This window comes from Mauremys reevesii, linkage group 5 (genome assembly GCF_016161935.1).
Source record: "Mauremys reevesii isolate NIE-2019 linkage group 5, ASM1616193v1, whole genome shotgun sequence".
Taxonomy (NCBI): domain Eukaryota; kingdom Metazoa; phylum Chordata; order Testudines; family Geoemydidae; genus Mauremys; species Mauremys reevesii.
The window spans coordinates 105,889,743-105,910,027 of NC_052627.1; the positions used below are offsets into that span (position 1 = coordinate 105,889,743).

A 20,285-nucleotide genomic window follows, 5' to 3' on the forward strand; every position below is an offset into this window, starting at 1 on the left:
CATCGCTCTTCAGGGATCCTTCTCATGAGCATCTTCTTCGAGATGAAAGAAATCGCCTCCTACGATTGGGTGCTGTAAAGCCAGTCCCATTCCAACTCAGAGGGAAAGGATTTTATTCCAACTACTTCATAATCCAAAAGAAAAATGGTGGGTGGAGGCTGATCCTAGATTTAAGAAACCTCAACAAGTTTGTGAAACTACAACGGTTCAAAATGGTCATGTTATCAACAATAATCTCAGCACTGGAACAGCGGGGGCTGGTTGTCTGCCCTCAATCTCCAAGATGTATATTTCCACATCACCATACACTCTTCTCATGGGAGATTCCTCAGATTTGTCTTGGGGTTGGAGCATTATCCTTTCAAGGTATTGTCCTTTCCACAGCACCTATGCCTAGATGATTGTCTGATCAAAGCTCCTTCTTCAGCTGATGCACTTGTAGTCATAAGAAAGATGATGGACCTCTTCCCAAAACTAGGCCTCAAAATAAACACGCTAAAATCAACATAGAAAATGGTACAACTACTGGAATTTATCGGCGCCCATCTCGATGCAGTAGAGACCAAAGCCTTCTGGCCAACCCACAGATTTGCCACAATAGTCAGTCTAATTACCCGCGTTCGAATCAGTCCACAGGTTTTGGTCAGAATTTGTTTACAGTTGCTCCGTCATATGGCAGTGGCCTCATTCATGGTAAAACATGCCAGATTACATATATGCTGCCTCCAGGCCTGGCTCCAAACAGTTTGTTCCACACAGACACAGCCTCTACAAATCTCTGTAGATACCACTGAAAGTCAGGTGACACTAGACTGATGGACAAAACCCTACAATGTCTGTACTAGAATTCCCTTCCTGCAGCTATCACCATCTCTTATACCGACAGCTATACTCAGCTGTGGAGCACACCTACAGAACCACACGGTACAGGGCAAGCAATCCCCATCAGAAGCAATGTGCAGTTCACAATGCATGCCTACACTTCTACCAGTACTCAGGAACAAAAACATAAGGGTAACGATGGACAACATTGCCTGCATGTTTTATATCAACAGACGAGGGAGAGAAGTGTCAATTCCTGTGCACTGAAGTGCTAAAAATTGTGGAACCGATGCATCCAGCATGGCATCAGTATCTTGGCCACATGCATACCGAGTCACCAAACACCCCAGTTGACTCTTGTTAAGCAGGAAAGTCTCACAAGAGAATGAATGGAAGATAGATACAACAACCCCACTAGCAGTCTTCAGCTGGTGACAATTCCTGAACATAGATCTATTCGCTACACCAGGAAACACGAAATGCCCACTATTATTTCAAGGATGAGCCTGGGTCACCAAGCTCTGGGAGATGCCTTCCTTATCAAATGGAATGCACCTCTCCTCTATGCCTTTCCAGCTTTTCCCTTACTATTCAAGGTGCTACACAAGGTAAAAGTAGAAGAGGCCAGAGTAATCCTAATAGCCTCAACGTGGCCCTGAAAATGTGGTATCCTTACCTATTGAGCATGGTGGTTTGTCCACTGATATCCCTTCAACTGGCTCCACACCTCCTCTCTTAGAACGCACACCAAATTCACCATCTGAATCTGGAGCTTTAAAAAAAAAAAGCTTCGTCTGAAGGCATGGTTCTAGGCTCATGCGGTGACCTGTTCTGAAGGAGTAAAGGAGACCTTTTTAAATAGCAGATGCTTCACCGCATGCTATATTTACCTTCGCAAATGGCAAAGGTTCCAGACTTGGTGAGACAACAAACATGTCACAGCGCTGAGCTCTCTTTTACCACACGTACTAGATTACTTCATAGAACTCAAAAAGTCAGGACTATTCACAAGTTCCATTAGAGTACATCTCGCTGCCATTATAGCATTCCATCATAAGACTGATGATCATTTGGTATTTACCCATTTGATGATACAAAGATTCCTCAAGGGCCTTCGAAACCTACGCCCAGAAGTCTGAGATCCCATCCCACCTTGGGATCTCAACCTAGTCTTATACTGCCTCACCAGCTCCCCATTTGAATCCATGGCGACCTGTTACTACATACACCTATCCATGAAGACAGCCTTTCTCATAGCCATCACATATGCTCGATGGATAGGGGAAATAGGGGCCGTCATGGCATACCCCCATACACAGTTTTCTTCCAGGAGAAGGTCACACTATGACCACACCCAAAGTTGCAACCCAAAGTATCGTCATTGTTTCATCTGAACTAACATAGTCAGCTTCAATCCTTCTTCCCCAAACCACATGAAAAAAAGCAAGAAGCCACATTACACACCTTAGATATTAGAAGGGCGCTGGCCTTTTATCTTGAAAGAACTAAACTGTTCAGAAAATCACCAGGATTATGCCTGTCTTTTGCAGAAAGATCAAGAGGATCTGCCATATCCAAACAAACACTCTCAATATGGATTTCAGATTGCATTCATCTTTGCTACCGGCAACATAACCTACAACCACCACTAGGAACTCAAACCCATTCTACTCAATTGCTTTCCACTTTGATAACCTTCCTGAAAAGTGTGCCGGTTATGGACATTTGTAAAGCAGCTACCTGGATGTCAACGGATGCATTCATACAACATTACACAACAACCCAGGACTTGGCATCAGATACGTACTAGGACAGACTGTCCTATCCTCTTAAACAAATCCAACTCCAAAGCCCCAGCCTACTAACTAAGAGCACTGCTCTACGGTTGCCTAAATTGGAGCACTCATAGGGAGACTACTTGAAGAAGAAGGGAAGGTTATTCACCCTATGTAGCAACTGAGGTTCTTCAGGATGTGTCCCCCTGTGGGTGCTCCACTACCAGCCCTCCTCCCCTGTCCTTAGGAGTTAAAACATGGACTCTGCAGTAGAGAAGGAACTGCATGCGGGTGGTTGGACTGCTAAGCGCTATATACCCGCTGCTCACGAGGCGAGATGGGGAAGAGCGCACATGTGGTCCAACGGGCACTGCTACTGAAGAGCTTCAATCCTAGACACAGACGCAAGCGCACCTAAGGTGGAGCACCCAGAGGGGAACACATCTCAAAGAACCTCGGTTACTGCACATGGTGAGTAACTCTCACTTCCCAGGTTTAAACAAGAAAGGGCTGCAGGAAGTCTTTTAGGAGTCTTTGATCTGGAATTCACTCCCTCCACAATGGTCTGTAATAATCTGGATTAATAGACTGCCAGGGCATGTTGCTAAAATTTGTTCTCATAGGCTTTTCCATGGGGGAGAGTTTCAGTTTAGGTGGATATAGGACAGTGAAGAAAAGGTAATATGGTCCATATCTACAGTTCTATTTATTTGTATTTTGTGCATTTGTGAATGTGCCTAAAGCAATGTAAGGGGATTTTAAAATAATACTAAGAAATAATCCAAAGAATAAATGCCTCCTGTTCTCCATGTGCAAGATATGGGAGATGGGAAGATAGTGTGTAGTCTTCTCATATCTATCATAGCATCAGTAGCTAATTCAGCAGCACCCTTGAGGGAAGCTGGCCGTATTGTCCTCCAGACTCCTGGGTTATTGTCTCTTCCCACTGTTGTTCAGAGAGAAGGTGGACTCCTAGTCATTGCACTGGGAAGGATAGTCCAAATAAATGAGATGAGAAGGAACACTCCATGGAGTTATACTTCCATGAGACCTTACAGTCAAAGCACCAAGCTACAAAGCTCTCCTTGCCTAAAAAGGTCCTCTCCAGATATTGGAGAATCGTTTAGTAGTGAAATTTACACTTGATGTAAGCATACATGCGTGACAGTAGAGACTTTATCCCCTTGTTTGAGTGATGTGCGCTTTTATCTGGTGGCAGAATATTCATCAATGTAGTAGATTTAGGAGAGACTTCTATCTCCCCCTCCCCATCTTTAACTTTAACTGAGGATTTTAGATTTCCCCCTCTCCCCAGCTTTATAATTTTTTGGATTGCAGCAGCAGTTCGGTAGCCCTAGTGTGATAAGCAAACATTTAGAAATAAATGCATCAAATCCGTGACTAATCAAAATAAATACAGATATGTATTTAGACTTCAAGGATGGAATCTTGGCCCCACCGGAGTCAATGAGAAAACTCCCGATTGATGTCAGTGGGGCCAGAATTTTACCCCAGAGAAATAACATAAGAGAAGTTTGAGATTAAATGGGTAAGCAACCAAGAGTTTGAATGAATAAGGAGTTGGGAACATTTTTTAGAGTTCTTCTGCTATGGCTGTTTGTTCTAAAACTATGTAAATAGTGGCCAGACAGATAATTTCTCTGTCTCAAATTAAACTGTAATGTGTATTAAAGATAAGAACCAAAAGCACAAATCAAACTTAGAGCTCATAAAATAACGAGGAGTCCGGCGGCACCTAAAAGACTAACAGATTTATTTGGGCATAAGCTTTCGTGGGTAAAAAACCCATTTCTTCAGATGCATGGAGTGAAAATTACAAATGCAGGCATAAATATACTGGCACACGAAGAGAAGGGAGTTACCTTACAAATGGAGAACCAGTGTTGACCAGGCCAATTCAGTCAGGGTGGATGTGGTCGACTCCCAATAATTGATGAGGACGTGTCAATACCAAGAGAGAGAAAATTGCCTTTGTAGCGAGCCAGCCACTCCCAGTCCCTATTCAAGCCCAAATTAATTGTAGCTCTGCAGTTTCTCTTTGAGGTCTGTTGTTGTTGTTGTTGTTGTTGGACAGCTACTTTTAAATCAATTGTTGAATGTCCGGGGAGATTGAATTGTTCTCCTACTGGCTCTTGTATGTTACCATTCCTGATGTCTTATTTGTGTCTATTTATTCTTTTACGTAGAGTCTGTCCTGTTTAGCCAATGTACATGGAAGAGGGGCATTGCTGGCACAAGATGGCATAAATCACATTAGTAGATATGCAAGTGAATGAGCCCCTGATGGTGTGGCTGATGTGGTGTGGTGTCTAGAGAGAGGATATGGGGACAGAGTAGGCAGGGGGGTTGTTACAGGTTTTGTGTTGGGTTAGTGTGTTCTGTGGTGTGTGTGTGCTTGCTGGTGAGTTTTTGCAGGTTAGGGAGGCTGTCTGTAAGCTTGACTTGCCCTGCCTCCAAAGGTCTCTGGGGGTGAGGTCATTTTTTCAGATAGGTTGTAGATCGTTGATGATGTGCTGGAGAGGTTTTAGCTGGGGGCTGTACATGATGGCCAGTAGTATTTTGTTATTTTCCTTGTTGGGCCTGTTCTGTAGTAGGTGACTTCTGGGTACCCGTCTCGCTCTGTCAGTCTGTTTCCTCACTTCCCCAGGTGTGTATTGTAATTTAAAAAATGCTTGATAAAGATCTTGTAGGTGTTTGTCTCTGTCTGAGGGATTGTAGCAAATACGGTTGTATCTTAGGGCTTGGCTGTAGACAATGGAGCGTGCGATGTGTCCTGGATGGAAGCTGGAGGCATGTAGGTAAGTATAGCGGTCAGTAGGTTTCTAGTATAGGGTGGTGTTCATGTGACCATCGTTTCTTTGCACTGTAGTGTCCAGGAAGTGGATCTCTTGTGTGGACCGGTCCAGGCTGAGGTTGGTGGGGTGGGGTGGAAATTGTTGAATCCCAGGTGGAATTCTTCCAGGGCCTCTTTCCCGTGGGTCCATATGATGAAGATGTCATCAGTGTAGCTCAAGTAGAGGAGGGGCGCTAGGGGACGAGAGCTGAGGAATCATCTTTCTAAGTCAGCCATAAAAATGTGGGCATACTGTGAGGCCATGTGGGTACCCATAGCAGTGCCGCTTACTTGAAGGTATAAGTTGTCCCCAAAGCAGGACACATCACATGATCCATTGTCTACAGCCATCCTAACTTCATCTGGTGTGCTGATCCAAGGCCCTGATCCTACACCATTGAAGTCAGTGAGAGCTTAGACATTGAATTAAATGGGCACAGGATGTTGCCTCACTTTCTTTGCTCAACAGTTCGTCAATACAGAGCAGTAAAACTCAGGTAGCAGAAAAGAAAAATCAGATTACATATTGCTCAATTCAGGTTAATAGCCACTCTAATGAGCATGATGTAAGGGTGGGAATCTGTCAAAGATATAATATATTACAATATGGTAAGAAATACAATTGATGGTATTTAAATGAAAACAAGAAATGTTTATATTCCTTATTGTGGAAAAATATCAAAGATAATGAGTAAAATTTGAAAAATAAATATGTATTCTCTGCTTTCTGACAAAAGTCAGACAGAAGCTCATTTGCAATTTAAAGGTGTTCAGTTCTATATATAAAATGTCAGTTTCTCTGCCATAAATTTTAATATTTGACCTTTCTCTTTTACACTTTTTTTTTTTTAACAGGGACCTAAAGAACAATCTTATTAGTATTATAGATCCAGGTGCTTTTATGGGGCTTCCGTCTCTTAAAAGATTGTAAGTATCTTATTTAGTTATATGATTTTTTTTTTTTCAGATTCCAGGTTAGGTTTGAGGGGTTGGCAGTTTAAAAGCAAACAAGATCCACCATCTCCTGTAATTGAGCACATTTAATATAGAAATCATTTAAATACCATACACAAAACTTTGTTACCATTTTCAGAGCTGCTTTTTTGAGTCAAACCATGCTTTGGAGAACTACCTGTGGCTTGCCAACCTTTCATAACCAGCTTTATTGGATATTTTCTGTCAGTAATTGCGCTATCACTCTCCCTGTGTATTATGTCTTGAGCCACAAGTGGCTCCATATTCACCTAAAGCTTTGATGTCATCAGGAATAACCCTCTGAAGTACCGAGAACTACTTTGTGGTGGCTTCCTTAAAAAGGTCATAGAAGAATACCAAGTCCCTAGTTATTAATATCTTAGTGAAAGTTACAGTGCTGTTAATGCCACTTTATTAAGGTTGTGCCAACTGTCTTATTATACATATTTCTTGGATTTATGTCTAGGCTATAAAAACTTTCCCCAGGCTGAAACTTAGAAAACAAGATCCCAGCAGGAGAACCATCCTTTTTTATTCCTTTCTCTGAAAGATTTTCAAAAATCTGTGGGGCAGCTTTTAAGTTACAGAATTTTTAGTGATGTTTAGTATCCATGAACTGTGGTGACCAATGCTCTAGAAATATCTTGGTAGCTCCTAATTAGCTAATGTTATAGGCACTAAATAAATTGGTCAGTCAGGTCTCAGCTCAGGAAAGTACTTAAGCATGTGCTTAAAATTTAAGCATTTTAAAAAAAGTTAAATGCTTAACTGGCTCATCTAACAGCTTGTTTCTTTGGTACCTGTAACCTGCCCATGTGAAATAGTGGGAGTAGACAGCACAACACTACAATGGCTCAAATCATTCATCTCCCACAGAACTCTGAGAGTGATGACTGGTAACTGCTCCTCTTCCTTAAAGGTCCTCACCCGTGGAGTGCCATGAAGAGTTATAAAACTGCCAACAGTATACTGATGATTCAGTTGTATGTCTTGTTCTCCATTGATGCAGCCACCACCACTATGGGCTAGTCTACACTGGCAATGATAAAGCACTGCTGAGGCAGTGCTTTAACGTGTCTTGTGTAGTCACAGCAGAGCGCTGGGAGAGAGTTCTCCCAATGCTCTAAAAGAACCACCTCCATGAGGTGCGGCTCCCAGCGCTGGTGAACTGTCTACACTGGTGCTTTACAGCGCTGAAACTTGCTGTGCTCCCGGGAGTGTTTTTTCACAGTGAGAAAGTTGCCATGCTGTAAAGTGCCAGTATAGACAAGCCCTAAGTTGTCCAAATATTGTCAAGACATCAGGTCTTGGATGAAAAGCAGCTGGCTGAAATTCAGCTCAGGCAAGACTGAGATAATGCTGGCTGGAAGGGAGAAATGTTTTGGAAGAGCTTGTTGGAAGTGGTGTGAAGCCTCTGGGTCCTGTTTGACTCCTCATAAGGCTTGGATGTTCATGTAACAACATAAAAATACCATTTTTACCTCCATTGTGCAATGAGCACCTTCCCACAGTGTTCTGTGTATTTATCTTCTCCAGATTGGGTTAGGGGGAGATGCTGTATTTGAAACTTAATGTGAAAACAATGCACAGGCTGCTGCTGATCGAAAACCTCTATGGTTTGGGCTGCTGTGAACTCATCAAGCCCATCAGCTGTTGCCAGTTTAAGACCTTGGTACTATCTTCAAAACAACTAATGGACCAAGCCACAGCTATATTAAATCTACTAACTAGTGAGACAGTTGTGCATCGTTGGGGCAGTGCAGATTGCAAAGACCATAATGAAGCACCTGACAGCTAGAGACAAAGCATTTTTGTTTGCGGGGTTCTGACTATGGAATGAATTTCCAGAGGAGTTTAGTCAAATCTAGAGATCACTTTTAGGAAATGATGTAAAACCTTCTTCTTTGGCAAAGTGTTTCCACTATTTAAAAAAGAATACCCACAGTACTAAAACCCCATCTGCCTGCCCTGCTTCCTACGTAAAAATGCAAACAAATCAATCAGCCAATCAAAAACGTAACATTTTATACTCCAAAATAGGGAAGAGCCAGAGAATCCATGAGGTTTATTAGGGAGTTAATGTTGCTAATACATTTTATATGGAAGGTGTTGTGATACTTCAGTGATGGGTGCCAGCATAAAACCTTATGATAGATAGATAACACCCTAGGAGCCAAAAGTCCTCTTCCAGATCCATAAAATTTGGAGGATCTTAAAAGAAAATGGTTGATAATAATTAATTTTTGAACTCCTCAGAACTGTAGTGATTGTAAAATGAATGTGCCTTCCTACGATTTTCAATGGTGAAAGTTGTCACATGGATTCTAGCAGTTTATCTGTCATTGGGGGGGAAAATGTCTAAAGGGAAATTAAATTAGGTAGTCATCTTTTGAAAACTTAAAAAATAAGCAGTTGGGGGACCAAATCTGTGTTCCTTACATTAAGTAGTATTTACATGTACAAATATTCCGATGCAAATTTGGGCCAATTTGAATAAGGTCAGATCTACACTAGAAACTTGCTGGTGTAATAGTGTTGGTTAGGGGTGTGATATTTTTTACATTACTTGCAAAAGCCTTAGTGTGGACAAAATTTTATAACAGCATAACACATTTATAACACATTTTGAAAGTGTCACATATTTTGCTCTGGGAACTTGTATAAACTATATTGGCAAAAGCACTTCTTATTGGTATAAGCTGTGTGTCTGCTATGAGTGTATGCTGGTATAGTTATGACAGCAAGCTTTTTCTGGTGTTGACCTGGTCTAAATAATAAAAGCCTTTTAAAGGAGTTCAGCACCTAGTCAACTTCATGAAGACTATGTTTAGCATGACCCATTATTCAGTTAAGTACCTTTTTTGTAGTGTATATGTATTGTATGATGAAATGAAGCTATTAATATTTGTTTTGCTTTCTCCTTGTAGAGACTTAAGTAACAACAAAATAGGCTGCCTGAATGCAGATATATTTAGAGGACTCATAAATCTTGTTAGACTGTAAGTATAATTCTGTTGTACATGTTTTGAGAATTTATAATTCTCATTTAATTCAACCTTTCTTTTTTATTTCAGCAGGACTACTAATGCTTAAAGTTGAGCACAAGCTTAAATGCTTCTCTAGATAAAGGCCATAGTGGTTACATTGCGTTGCCTACAGTCGCCCAGTTGGCTAGTCAATGGGAGAATAAAGAATAGAACCAGTCCCATGCCCTGTCTGCTGCTGCCTCCCCTAGTTTTGCATTCTTGGAAAATATAGGAAAGAAGAAAAAGGGGTACTTGTCTATAATACGTATTTTCCCTAAAAGACTATTTCAGCATTTCATTATCTCTTAACTTTTGTCCTTTATCACAGAGCATCAAGGTGACTATCCTCCTTGCGGAGGACTTGATGAGATGTCCTTGGGACACATTGAAGGTTTGGCAGGGAGGGGGGTTGGGTTTTTTTTAGTTGGCAAAAAGGGTTGTATTCCACAGACACAGAACATTCCCTTTGCCCCACTCCCCTTGCTTGATGTCTCTGCAGCACTTGCAGATGAGCCACCTATGAGAAAATCTATGATGTGTTTTTATTTATTTATTTATTTAAATGGGATATCTAAGCAGGTTGTTTTCTTGCACTACCTTTCTGGTAACACTGATTATTTGCCAACTTTGAAATAAAATTTAAATATGCTTTTTTCGGGTGTATATTTCAACATAATTCTCATTTTAAACAAAAATGAAATATTTGAGCTGACTAATTTATTCTCAGACTCATAATACTTTCAAATAAAAGAGAAGAATGGGGGAACATTTGAGTGTTAGGGTTCTCTAGGTGGGCCATCAGGCTTACGTTGTGATGTCTAATGTTTTAAAGATTGCACCCATGTCCTCTTTTGATGATTGGCAATTCATAATTACTTTTAAGAAATAAGAAAACACATTTTGAAAGAGGAAATTTGTGTTTAATTACATAACTTAGTGTCAAATGCATTGCTTAAGTATAAAACAATGTAATTATTGCCATTTTATGTCCTAGAAATCTTTCAGGGAATTTGTTTTCTGCACTAACGCAAGGAACTCTTGATCATCTTAACTCACTAAAGTCTTTGTAAGTAAATATTAATTTTGGTTTTAATTTGTCTGACCTTAGATAAGTTTTTCAGCAATTTTAAAAACCAGTTTAAAAGGGTAAACATGGGGAGCTTCAGTAGACTTTTTTTGAGTGCAAAGCAACTAAATTAAAGCAAACAATATTTTTTATTTTGACAGAACTACACATTCAATGCTATCCCAATTAGATATTGGCAATTTAGATTTTGTTTTGTTTATTAAACATATTACAACTGTATATTTCTGAGTAGGCTTTGATTGATATAGGTGCAGAATTTTGCATGAGGAAATGATACAAGGGTTAGACATAGTTTGAAGATGAAAAGTACACTGGATGTAATTTTCAAAAGCACTCAATCTTTGCCTAGGTCTTGTCTGTTTTGAAGTCAGTGGGATCAGAGTTAGGCTATCATTGAGAACTTTTGAAAATTCCACCCTACATATGCCAATTATTATTTTGTATTAAAGAAAGTTTTGTCGTCTTTTATAAATGAAGAAAGATACTCGCCAAGAGTTTACAGTTCTCCAAGAACAAAAAGTGTGACTGTTGGATATAAAAATGAATGTGTCTCAATCTCAATCTGTTTTTTCTCTTCACTCCTTTAGCAGTCCTTAGTTCCTTATTGTGATACTGTGTATGTAGAAAGTGGATGAATTACTTCATCACAACCTGACTGTTAAGTTGGTATATTCTATGACAGCTATATAGGCTGGGCTGCCATATCAGGAGTCTTGCAGATTCTCAAGGTGCTGGCGCTGGTCATGAAGTTAACTCTCTCCTTATCCAAGGCAGATAGTGCCTCCTTTCAAGTCTGATTATTATTCATAGTTTATTTCTTGAGCTCTAACAATACTCTCAGCACTGTACTAATAAAAATGGTCCCTGTCCTGAAGAGCATGAGTCTGTTTAAGAACTTAATGAGCCTGCGACAACATCCTGGATATCAATATTAGTATTTAAAATGTGTCCCTAGGAATTCCTGTTAATAAAGACTGAAAGGCTTGTATCAGAACGCCCCAGTTAGGAATATATATTGTTTCAATGTTAAGTGTTTGTGCCTTGGCTTGCATAATCTTCTGGGCACTGTTTGCTGTTACTGGTGAAATAATAAAATACACATGAAGTAGAGATTTTTAACAAAGATGAAAAACAAATCAGTTCAGACTGAGGGGCCCTTTTTTGAGACTATATTTAGATATCTAAATTATTGTTTCCTGACTGTAGCAGACTGTTTTAATGGGGATTTGGATGTCTTTGTACCAGGAAGTGTTATGTTATACATACAATGAGGGGATTTTATGAATCAATTAAAATCTGAAATTATGTGGAAAAGGACTATTTTAATCATAGCAAAGTTACTGGGGTTTCTTTTAATGGAGGAAAAAAAAAACCCACACGTGGTTGCATGAGTAATGAGTAGTAGCCTGTAATGAGAGAAGCAGGCAACACATTTGAGTGACCACTGCATAAAATTTGTTTTTAATCTGTATCTTAACCTTATACCATTATAGATTTTTTTTCTCTTGCTTCTCTACTAAATAAACCTCAGTCAAGTGGATAGTATTATTCAATTAAACTGTTGTTGTGCCCATGAATTTGCTCATGTAAGCACCAGAGTTACTGTACTCCCTCTGCCAAAGAAGTTATTACAAATTCTTTTTTGTCTACAAGGTCCATATATCTGTTAAACCTGGCTTTGGCTCTGGCTCTGGCTCAAGCAGTGTATAGCTAGTTAGGCAAAACCAGACCCGTCAGACACTGATAGGAGAGGCCATGGTCAGCTGTACCTGATAGTTGTTCATTGCCTTCATGCCTTCAGGAAAGTTTGTGAGCTCTTTCGTTTCTGTGTGTGTGTGTGTGTGTGTGTGTGTGTGTGTGTACACATACGTACTTGCACACAGTACTACACACTTACATCCCCAGGACCAGAAACACAGCTACAGAATGTAAATATATGGCCAAAATAATTCATTTATTTTGTGTGTGTGTATATAGATATAAAAATTATATATATAAATAAAAATATTTTGGACATAAATTTGCATTCTGTAACTGTTTCTGGTCCTGGGGATGTAAGTGTGTAGTTCTTTCCTACTGCTGAGGCACCATCAGTGCCCCCCTCCTGATTTCTTCCCCCCCCCCCCCAACATCATCACAGAGTGAAGCACGGAGAAGGGCAAGAAGAAGGGGAAAACACAGACATGTTGTTTTCTCTACCCCACTTGTGGAATGAATGCCTGCATGGGGATTGCTGTGTCTTCTGTGAGTTAGGAGCCATGCACATCTCAGAGAAGTCAACTCAGGCAGGGTCCTTCATGGAATCCCTCTCCCAAGCCAGGAGTGGGATATCTAGACCCACACCAGTAGAAGCACAGGACCCCTGGTACATTTTTCAGTCTATCGTGTGGCAAAGGGAGGAGGAAAATGTACAAAAGAGCCCATCAGAGCAATGAGACAAACTCCCTGCCTTGGGCAGTGGTATGCAGGAGCACAGCTGCAACCCTTGTCCATGCCGATCATTCATTGCCCTTCCTCAATAGTGCTTGAGGCAGAAGAGTACTCAGGTGGACTCAGGAGAAGAACTTAAGGGTGCAGGCAACACAGAACTCCCTCCTTCCTCCTTTTTAGGGATTTCCCCAGCAGGTTGCTGTGAGCTCAGCTCCAGGGTATTCCTTGCCCTTCTAGGGCAAGGGGTGTGATTCCTCCAGCAGGTTTTGAGTTACTGCCAGCACTCAGTAGAGCACTGAGGTCAGAAAAGGGCCAAATCCTGAAATTTACCAGATGACCCAGATCTGGCATCGTAATTTTTCTCCAGGGTTGGCCACCTCTGTATAGATTCAGTCAAAGCTTCCCTCTCAAGAGATGCAGGAAAAGCATTCAATTCTGGGCATAAGAAAGATCAGGTACAGGGAATCAGATTGCTGCCCCTCAGTTAGCAGATCCCCATCTGTTCTCCCATCTCATGGTGAGCATTCATTCAGGCAAACAAGAAAAGGAAAATGGGAAGGACGTACAGGGACTAATCTCCATGGTCATTGGGCACCTTTTCTTCCCCAAGTCCTCACAGGGAAAAGAAAGAAAAAAAAAAAAAAAGAGAGAGGGGGAAAAAAAAAGCATCCCTAAAAAAGGCTGTGGTATGCCAGAATACTAAACTTGGGTGCAGGCACAGGAGTCCTTCCTCTTGTCTCTTCAGATGCCAATTCTCTAGGGAGGGGCAGATTTAAGAGAAGGAAATACAAAGTGTTCTCCTTAGATTCAGAACAGGAACCCCAGGAGGAAGAAAAGCAGGAAAACTCTTCTAGTTAAAAGTTTGTGTCCAGGCAATATTGACATGGATCCAATTCATGGCATGAAACCCTCACATTTGGTGAGTTACTGCACAAATAAATGACTTTAGTTTAAATCACTGCTGAATAATAAGCTAGAAACTGTTTTTTAAACATGGTACAATATAGTGCAATATTTTTAACTTCTGCTATTACTGACACTTTTTGACTTTCATGGTCTAGGCATACTTAATCCTGCCTCAGCACGGATGGGGTGTGTTATTAGATGACCACTTAAAGTCCCTTCCAGTTCTACATTTATATGATTTTATAGGAAATTTGTAGCAAATTGTTATAGGCATTCTAAAACTAATAGAGGGTAAACATAAAAAACTGAATATTACATGTATTCTTGTGATTATCTGTCTTTTGCATGTTACAGAGAATTTCAGACTGATTATCTTCTATGTGACTGTAACATTTTGTGGCTACATCAGTGGTTAAAGGAAAGAAATATAACAGTGCGTGAAACTAAATGTGCTTACCCCAAGTCATTGCAAGGACAACTAGTAACATCAGTTAAGCAGGAGCTTCTAACATGTGGTAAGAATTCTGGATAAATGACACTTAATAATTAATGCATACTGGGTTTATTTAGTGTGAGTAGCTAATCCTTTATTTTTTCTGCTTTCCTTCAATTTGGCACTTCTATGTAGTGTTTATAGTGATCTTCTACTAAGCTGGTCCACAGATTTACAATAGTCTTCAGACTGCCTTGCTGCTTCTGGTATCAGAGAGAGAGAGTTGTTATCTAGGCCCCTGATCTTACCTTTGGAGGAGCAATCCTCTCAAAAACAGCAGTTAAACTTGACTTCTTACATGAAAAATAGAGAACTGGTGGATTTGTCCTCCAGGTTTTTTCTGTCAGACTGCTTAGGTCTGAGTTATGCAAAACCCTCCAAGTCTAAAGCCCTAATAGTTAAAAGGAGAAAGAGATTCTCCTATTCACCTTCCTCCTTATCTTTCTTGGAGACCAGTCAATCCATAAAAGAGACAAATAAGAAATCTGAGATGTCCTGAAATGAAACAGTAAAATCCAAGAGAAGAAAATCAGAAGAAACCTGCTGCTTTGCTGGGTCAGTTGTCTGGCTCAGAGCTAGATGCACAGAGAAGGAAACTCAGGAGAAACTTTCTTTAGCAGTTTTTTAAAAGAATATTGAGGAGTTTGTTAGCATTCCTAGATCTTCCCCCAGATGATCCTTAAAGAGGAAGAACAAGAAGAATCAAGTGGATGGGTCACTGAAACCCCTAGAAGTAGTGCCCATCAGGCTCAGAGAAGACTCTTACATTCCCCTAACATAGCTATGCAGGCACACTCAAAGCTGAATTGAGTGGGACTGTGCAGCTGAAATTGATCATGGCCAGCTAAGACACTTTAAAGGTATTTGATTGTGTCTACAATAGGTGTAAAGTCAAGTTTAAAAGACACATTTAGGTAGCATGTTTTCCAACACTACCTATTTTCCTAATCTAGATAGTTCCAGTGGTTATGTGAGTCTTGAGAGGGCTACATAAATCATGTTATTTATGCTCTCTTTAAGTATTAAACTTTTAGTAAATCCCACCTGCTTTTGGTACAGTTCACTACTCTAATTCAGGACTAACTTCTCTGAATCATATGTTGAGAACTGCATACAAATGTCCTATTATGAGGATTACTTCTCATTCTGTTGTCAAAACTGGGAGTTATCAAGAATATGAAGCTCTCAGTGTAAACCAAGTATACTACTTTCATGTCAATCAGTGATTGTAAAGTTCATGCAGCATGGGTCTCTGTTTGTAGCTGTGATACCAGTTCACTCTGGGATCTTGAGAAAATTGCCTAAATTTACCTATCTGTAAATCTTAAACATATTAACATATATCACTTGGAATTTTGAATGTTGCTCAATATTTGTAAAAGAAATAAATGCACAGAATTGTTTTATTTGTATTGCTTTTTTTTTTCTGGAACTAGGCTGGCAAACAGCTTCTGTAATTCATTAAACTGACTGAATACAGTTTTTGAAAGATACAGTTAGCCCACTCGAGGTCAATTGAAGATGTGAATCATTATGAAATACAGTTTATTTAAATCCTTCCAAGCTTTTTTTTTAAAAAAGCCAGCTGAGAGAGAGATCTGATTATATCAAACTATATTATAAAGAAAAAAACATATTTCTTCTTTTCATGAATATTAAAATTAAGGTTTTTTTGGTCAGAGTGGGTGTATAAAGCATAGTATCTAACTATATTTTTAAATTTGAAGTTTTGTTGATTTTTTTTTTTTGGTCTCTTGGATTCTAGAACCTCCTCTTGAATTACCATCTTTCTACATGACTCCATCCCATCGTCAGGTTGTCTTTGAAGGAGACAGTCTGCCCTTCCAATGCATGGCTTCATATATTGATCAAGACATGCAAGTGTTATGGTACCAGGATGGGAAGATTGTTGAAACTGATGAATCTCAGGGTATTTTTGTTGAAAAGAACATAATTCATAATTGCTCATTGATTGCAAGGTAAATTCCTTGTGAAAAACATCTGCGTAGAGTAGCCCCCCCACCTGCTCCACGTACATCTTGGTTCATATTGCTTAGTAAAGTAGTTGGTGGCAAATAGCCTCTTCTCAGTTCTTATTGATGTGACTGTATAAACTACAATAGTGAGGGTTTGGAAGAAATGCCCTCTGTCGAACAGTATTACATAATGGCAATTCATAGTCATTATGACAGTGGATAATCATTGGGCCAGAGAGAGTGTGACTGACCCTATATAACCTGGTGGTTAAGGCACTGAAGTTCAAGTCTCTGCTCCAATGACCATTTAATTATTTATACAGCTTCAACAGGAGAGATTGAGACCCACACCAGAATTTCCCACATACCAGTGCCTATAGCACGCTCTTATGTAGTAAGGGAAATGCAAGTTCAAATCCCTTCTACACTCATGGGATGGGGGGAGTTGAACCCACGTCTCCCATGTCCCATGTCTCACCACTGGGCTAAATGGTTTTCTTTGAGTGGTTGCAGATGTATATTCCACTCAGATATGTGCATACCCAGGGCATCAAAGCCAGAGAACTCTGCCTAGTGGTGTTTCTCAGAGCAGTGCTCATGCTCTGTGCCTCCAGCCCCTCCCCTGGTTAATTAAGGCCTGAGAGAACACCCATGAAACCATTTATTAACAATGGATAAGATAAATTAGGAATGATGAGATAAATAGCAGATTGAGCATGAACAATGCATGGACAGGGCATGCTGCACAGGGATTGGTTCCTTCAGAGTAACCAAACCAATCCCAAAATGTCTGATGCAATGTAATATGTAGATGTATATAAAGGAAGAGGTTTTCTGTGTAACTTTGGGTGTGTGGTATGCCCAAAACCCACCCCATATACTTGAGTCTGATCAACTAAGCATAGCTTTGCTGTATGCCAAATAAAGGAACCACAGTGACAAAATCTGGAGTTGGATTGTAATTTTTGGATCCCAGAGAACTGGAGGAAGTGTTCTCCTAGAACTGGACAAGGTGTTCTGGTTAAGCAGAGTGGAAAAGGTCTCAAAGGAACTCCCAGTAAACTTCCTGTATTACATCAGCATATGGAGTAGCTCCAATCATGCCTCCACAGAGACTGCGGGCGCATTCGATGAGGGCCAAAGCAACGTTGATAGCATGCCTCAGTGATATTTCAGTTTTGGACACTTGCAGGCCTGCTACCTGGTCTCTATGCATACTTTTTTTTACCGGTCACTATGCAATTTCTGCTGTGTCTAGGTCAGATGCAAAGTTTTGAGAAGGTGGTCCTGCTGCAGACATTTTTAAGTAGACTTTGATTCCCAGCTCTTGAGTGCTGCTTGTCAGTCACCTGCGTGGAATATACTTCTGCAAACCCTTGAAGAAGAAAAGACACTGCCTGTATTGTAAGTGGTGGTCTTCAAGATGTGACTACAGATGTGTATTCCATGACCCATCTTTCGTCCTTTGCATCAGAGTCTCTATTTTTGACATTCAATACAAAGGAACTGTGGGGGGGACGGGGACGCAGCAGTCAGGGTAGCTCTGCTCTTAAATAGTGAGCACTACCCCATAAGTAACGTTAGGCAAAGTTCTCTGGCTTTGGTGCACTGAGTGAACGCACATCTGAGTGGAAAACACATCTGCACCCACACCTTGAGGGACAACAGTTACAATACAGGTAAGTAACCGTCTTTTATGAGACTACGACCTCCCCTCCTCAGTCAGTTTGTTAGACCCAAAACAGATATTTTCTACTCACTACATTTTTTTTGCAATTTTTGTATTCAGATCAACTCAAACCAAAATTTTCTTTTTGAATTTTTGTATGGCTTCCAACTAACTTAAAACTCAGTTTTGCCTGTCTGTAACTATAGCAAACAGTTCTGCCTTCATAGGGTGATGGATTACATGACTTATTAGATCTCTGCTACAGTTAATTACTAGTTCTTGGGATCATGGGTAGTTGGTCCCCAGTTTTTGTAAGGCCTTCACAGACACATTACTGAGCTGCTTCTTCTATGGTCTTTCTGAGCACTGTTAATCTTTTAATAAATGCTTTTTATACATTTTGCTGAAGTTCAATAATTTTTTTTTGTCTTCATAGCGCCTTGACTATCGCAAATATTCAAGCTGGATCCACTGGCAACTGGGGTTGTCATGTGCAAACCAGACGTGGGAATAATACAAGAGCTGTAGACATTGTGGTGTTAGAGAGCTCTGCACAGTATTGCCTTCCAGAGAGGGTTGTCAACAATAAAGGAGATTTCAGGTTGGTGACAGCAAATTTGTTTCATGAAGAAGTGTTGTCTGTTTGATTCTGCTTTTCAATTAGGAGGTTATGCTGAAAGGCACCTTACTGGTGTGTGCTCCTGCATAAGATATAATGAGTTCTCACGTTTCTAATTATACTAAATTAGAATATGGCCGACAGAAATGTAAGCAGTGATATTGTGAAATATGGGTGCCTTTTAACCCATATTGCAGGAATCCTTTAGAAAAGAAATTGACAGTAAAGTATGATATTCTAAATATGTAAACATAGCTGAACAGAGTTTTTGAGGTGGCTTGTAACTTAAACTTGGAACACAGTCTAGTGCAGGGTATTTCTTCAATATTAGTATTTTACTTCCAAGTTTTTCATTGTCTTCCATATATGAAATCACTACAGCAGTACTATGAAATATCTGGTCCTTTAAAATAGTACAATAATTGTAATGAGTGCCATCTCCTCTTTAGAATTGTTTGTACAGCCGGTGGCTGCTCTAGTTTTCCATTGTGTTGGTTATTGTTTTTATTCTTTACTTATGTATCTTTTCACCTGTTTTCCCTTTTCTGATCTCTTTGCTGCTGGTCACTCTAACAACACATTACTTCTGGAGGTGCCAGCTATCACAGTTAGATTCCCTATATGTAAGGTAATTCTTTTTCTAACTTCTCTTTTGCGCCTTACTGCAGTAGTTCCCAGTGAGAAACAAAATGTTGTTAGCATGTCTCTCTTCTATTGGTGTTAGTTTTCTTACATTTATAGCCGTTTTTCTTATGAAAAAGAGCAATCTCTCTTATGATTCATTTACTTGTGCTGGCTTAGAAGGTACTTCCTGGTATTGTTTTTCTTTTGTAAACCTCTTTCCTATTATCCCACCCCCCATCACTAAGTTGGAGCACTTTGTAGCTTGTATCTAACTTCTTTATAGGCATTCAAAAACGGTGGTTCTCAGACTTATTTGATCATGTCCCCCATCTTTTTGTCTGTAGTAGTTTACTCTCCCACCACATAAGTACGTATAGAGATTAAAAAAACGGCAACTCATTAAATATTAAAAACAGTAAAGCATTCAGTTATACAGAGCCATTCAGTTATACAGTTCTGTGAATTTTAAGTGAGATACTGCTTATTTGCGTCACACTGTTGTTGTTAGAGTAATAGTGCTTTTTGGAGCAGAGCAATTCCATCCTGGGTTGAATGCTTGAGACAGTTATTGATCCCCTTCTATCTTCAATTAAATGTGCACACCACATTGTAGCAAACTGATTAATGTATAGATGGCAATGACTTTGTATAATGCTATGCAAGCTTAACAGAAATCCATCAAAATGCATGGTGCCATCTAGAGTCAAATGCACCATGCCATATGAGGACCTGATATGTCTAGAGGAATCCGTTTTGCTGGTTATTCGTTACTGTGGGTAAAATGTGCACAGTAAGGGGTTTTTTTTGTTTTTTTTTCTTTTTTCCCCTTCCTCCCTAAAGGCCCCAAATATATTCAGCATCCCCCAAGGCACGCTCTCCAGTTAGAGAACCTCTGATCTAAAAGACCTTATATTTTTCAGCAGGATTCATCACCGAATCTGGTCTGCTGGTTGGATCATTAGCTTCCCCGGCTTGGGGCCAGCTACTGACAGAGAGTGCGAAGTGAACGCTGATAGGAATCAAACCTCT

General features: G+C 40.1%; 1 protein-coding gene across 2 annotated transcripts in view; it reads left to right on the forward strand.

Moving 5' to 3' along the window:
• ADGRA3 (adhesion G protein-coupled receptor A3) overlaps positions 1-20,285 on the forward strand; it is a 114,774-nt gene that overhangs the window by 41,277 nt on the left and 53,212 nt on the right. For both annotated transcript variants that reach the window (XM_039541104.1, XM_039541105.1), the window contains exons 3-8: positions 6,307-6,378; positions 9,354-9,425; positions 10,447-10,518; positions 14,230-14,390; positions 16,134-16,347; positions 18,450-18,614. In XM_039541104.1, coding sequence (XP_039397038.1) covers positions 6,307-6,378; positions 9,354-9,425; positions 10,447-10,518; positions 14,230-14,390; positions 16,134-16,347; positions 18,450-18,614 — 756 coding nt within the window. The remainder of the gene's footprint in view (positions 1-6,306; positions 6,379-9,353; positions 9,426-10,446; positions 10,519-14,229; positions 14,391-16,133; positions 16,348-18,449; positions 18,615-20,285) is intronic.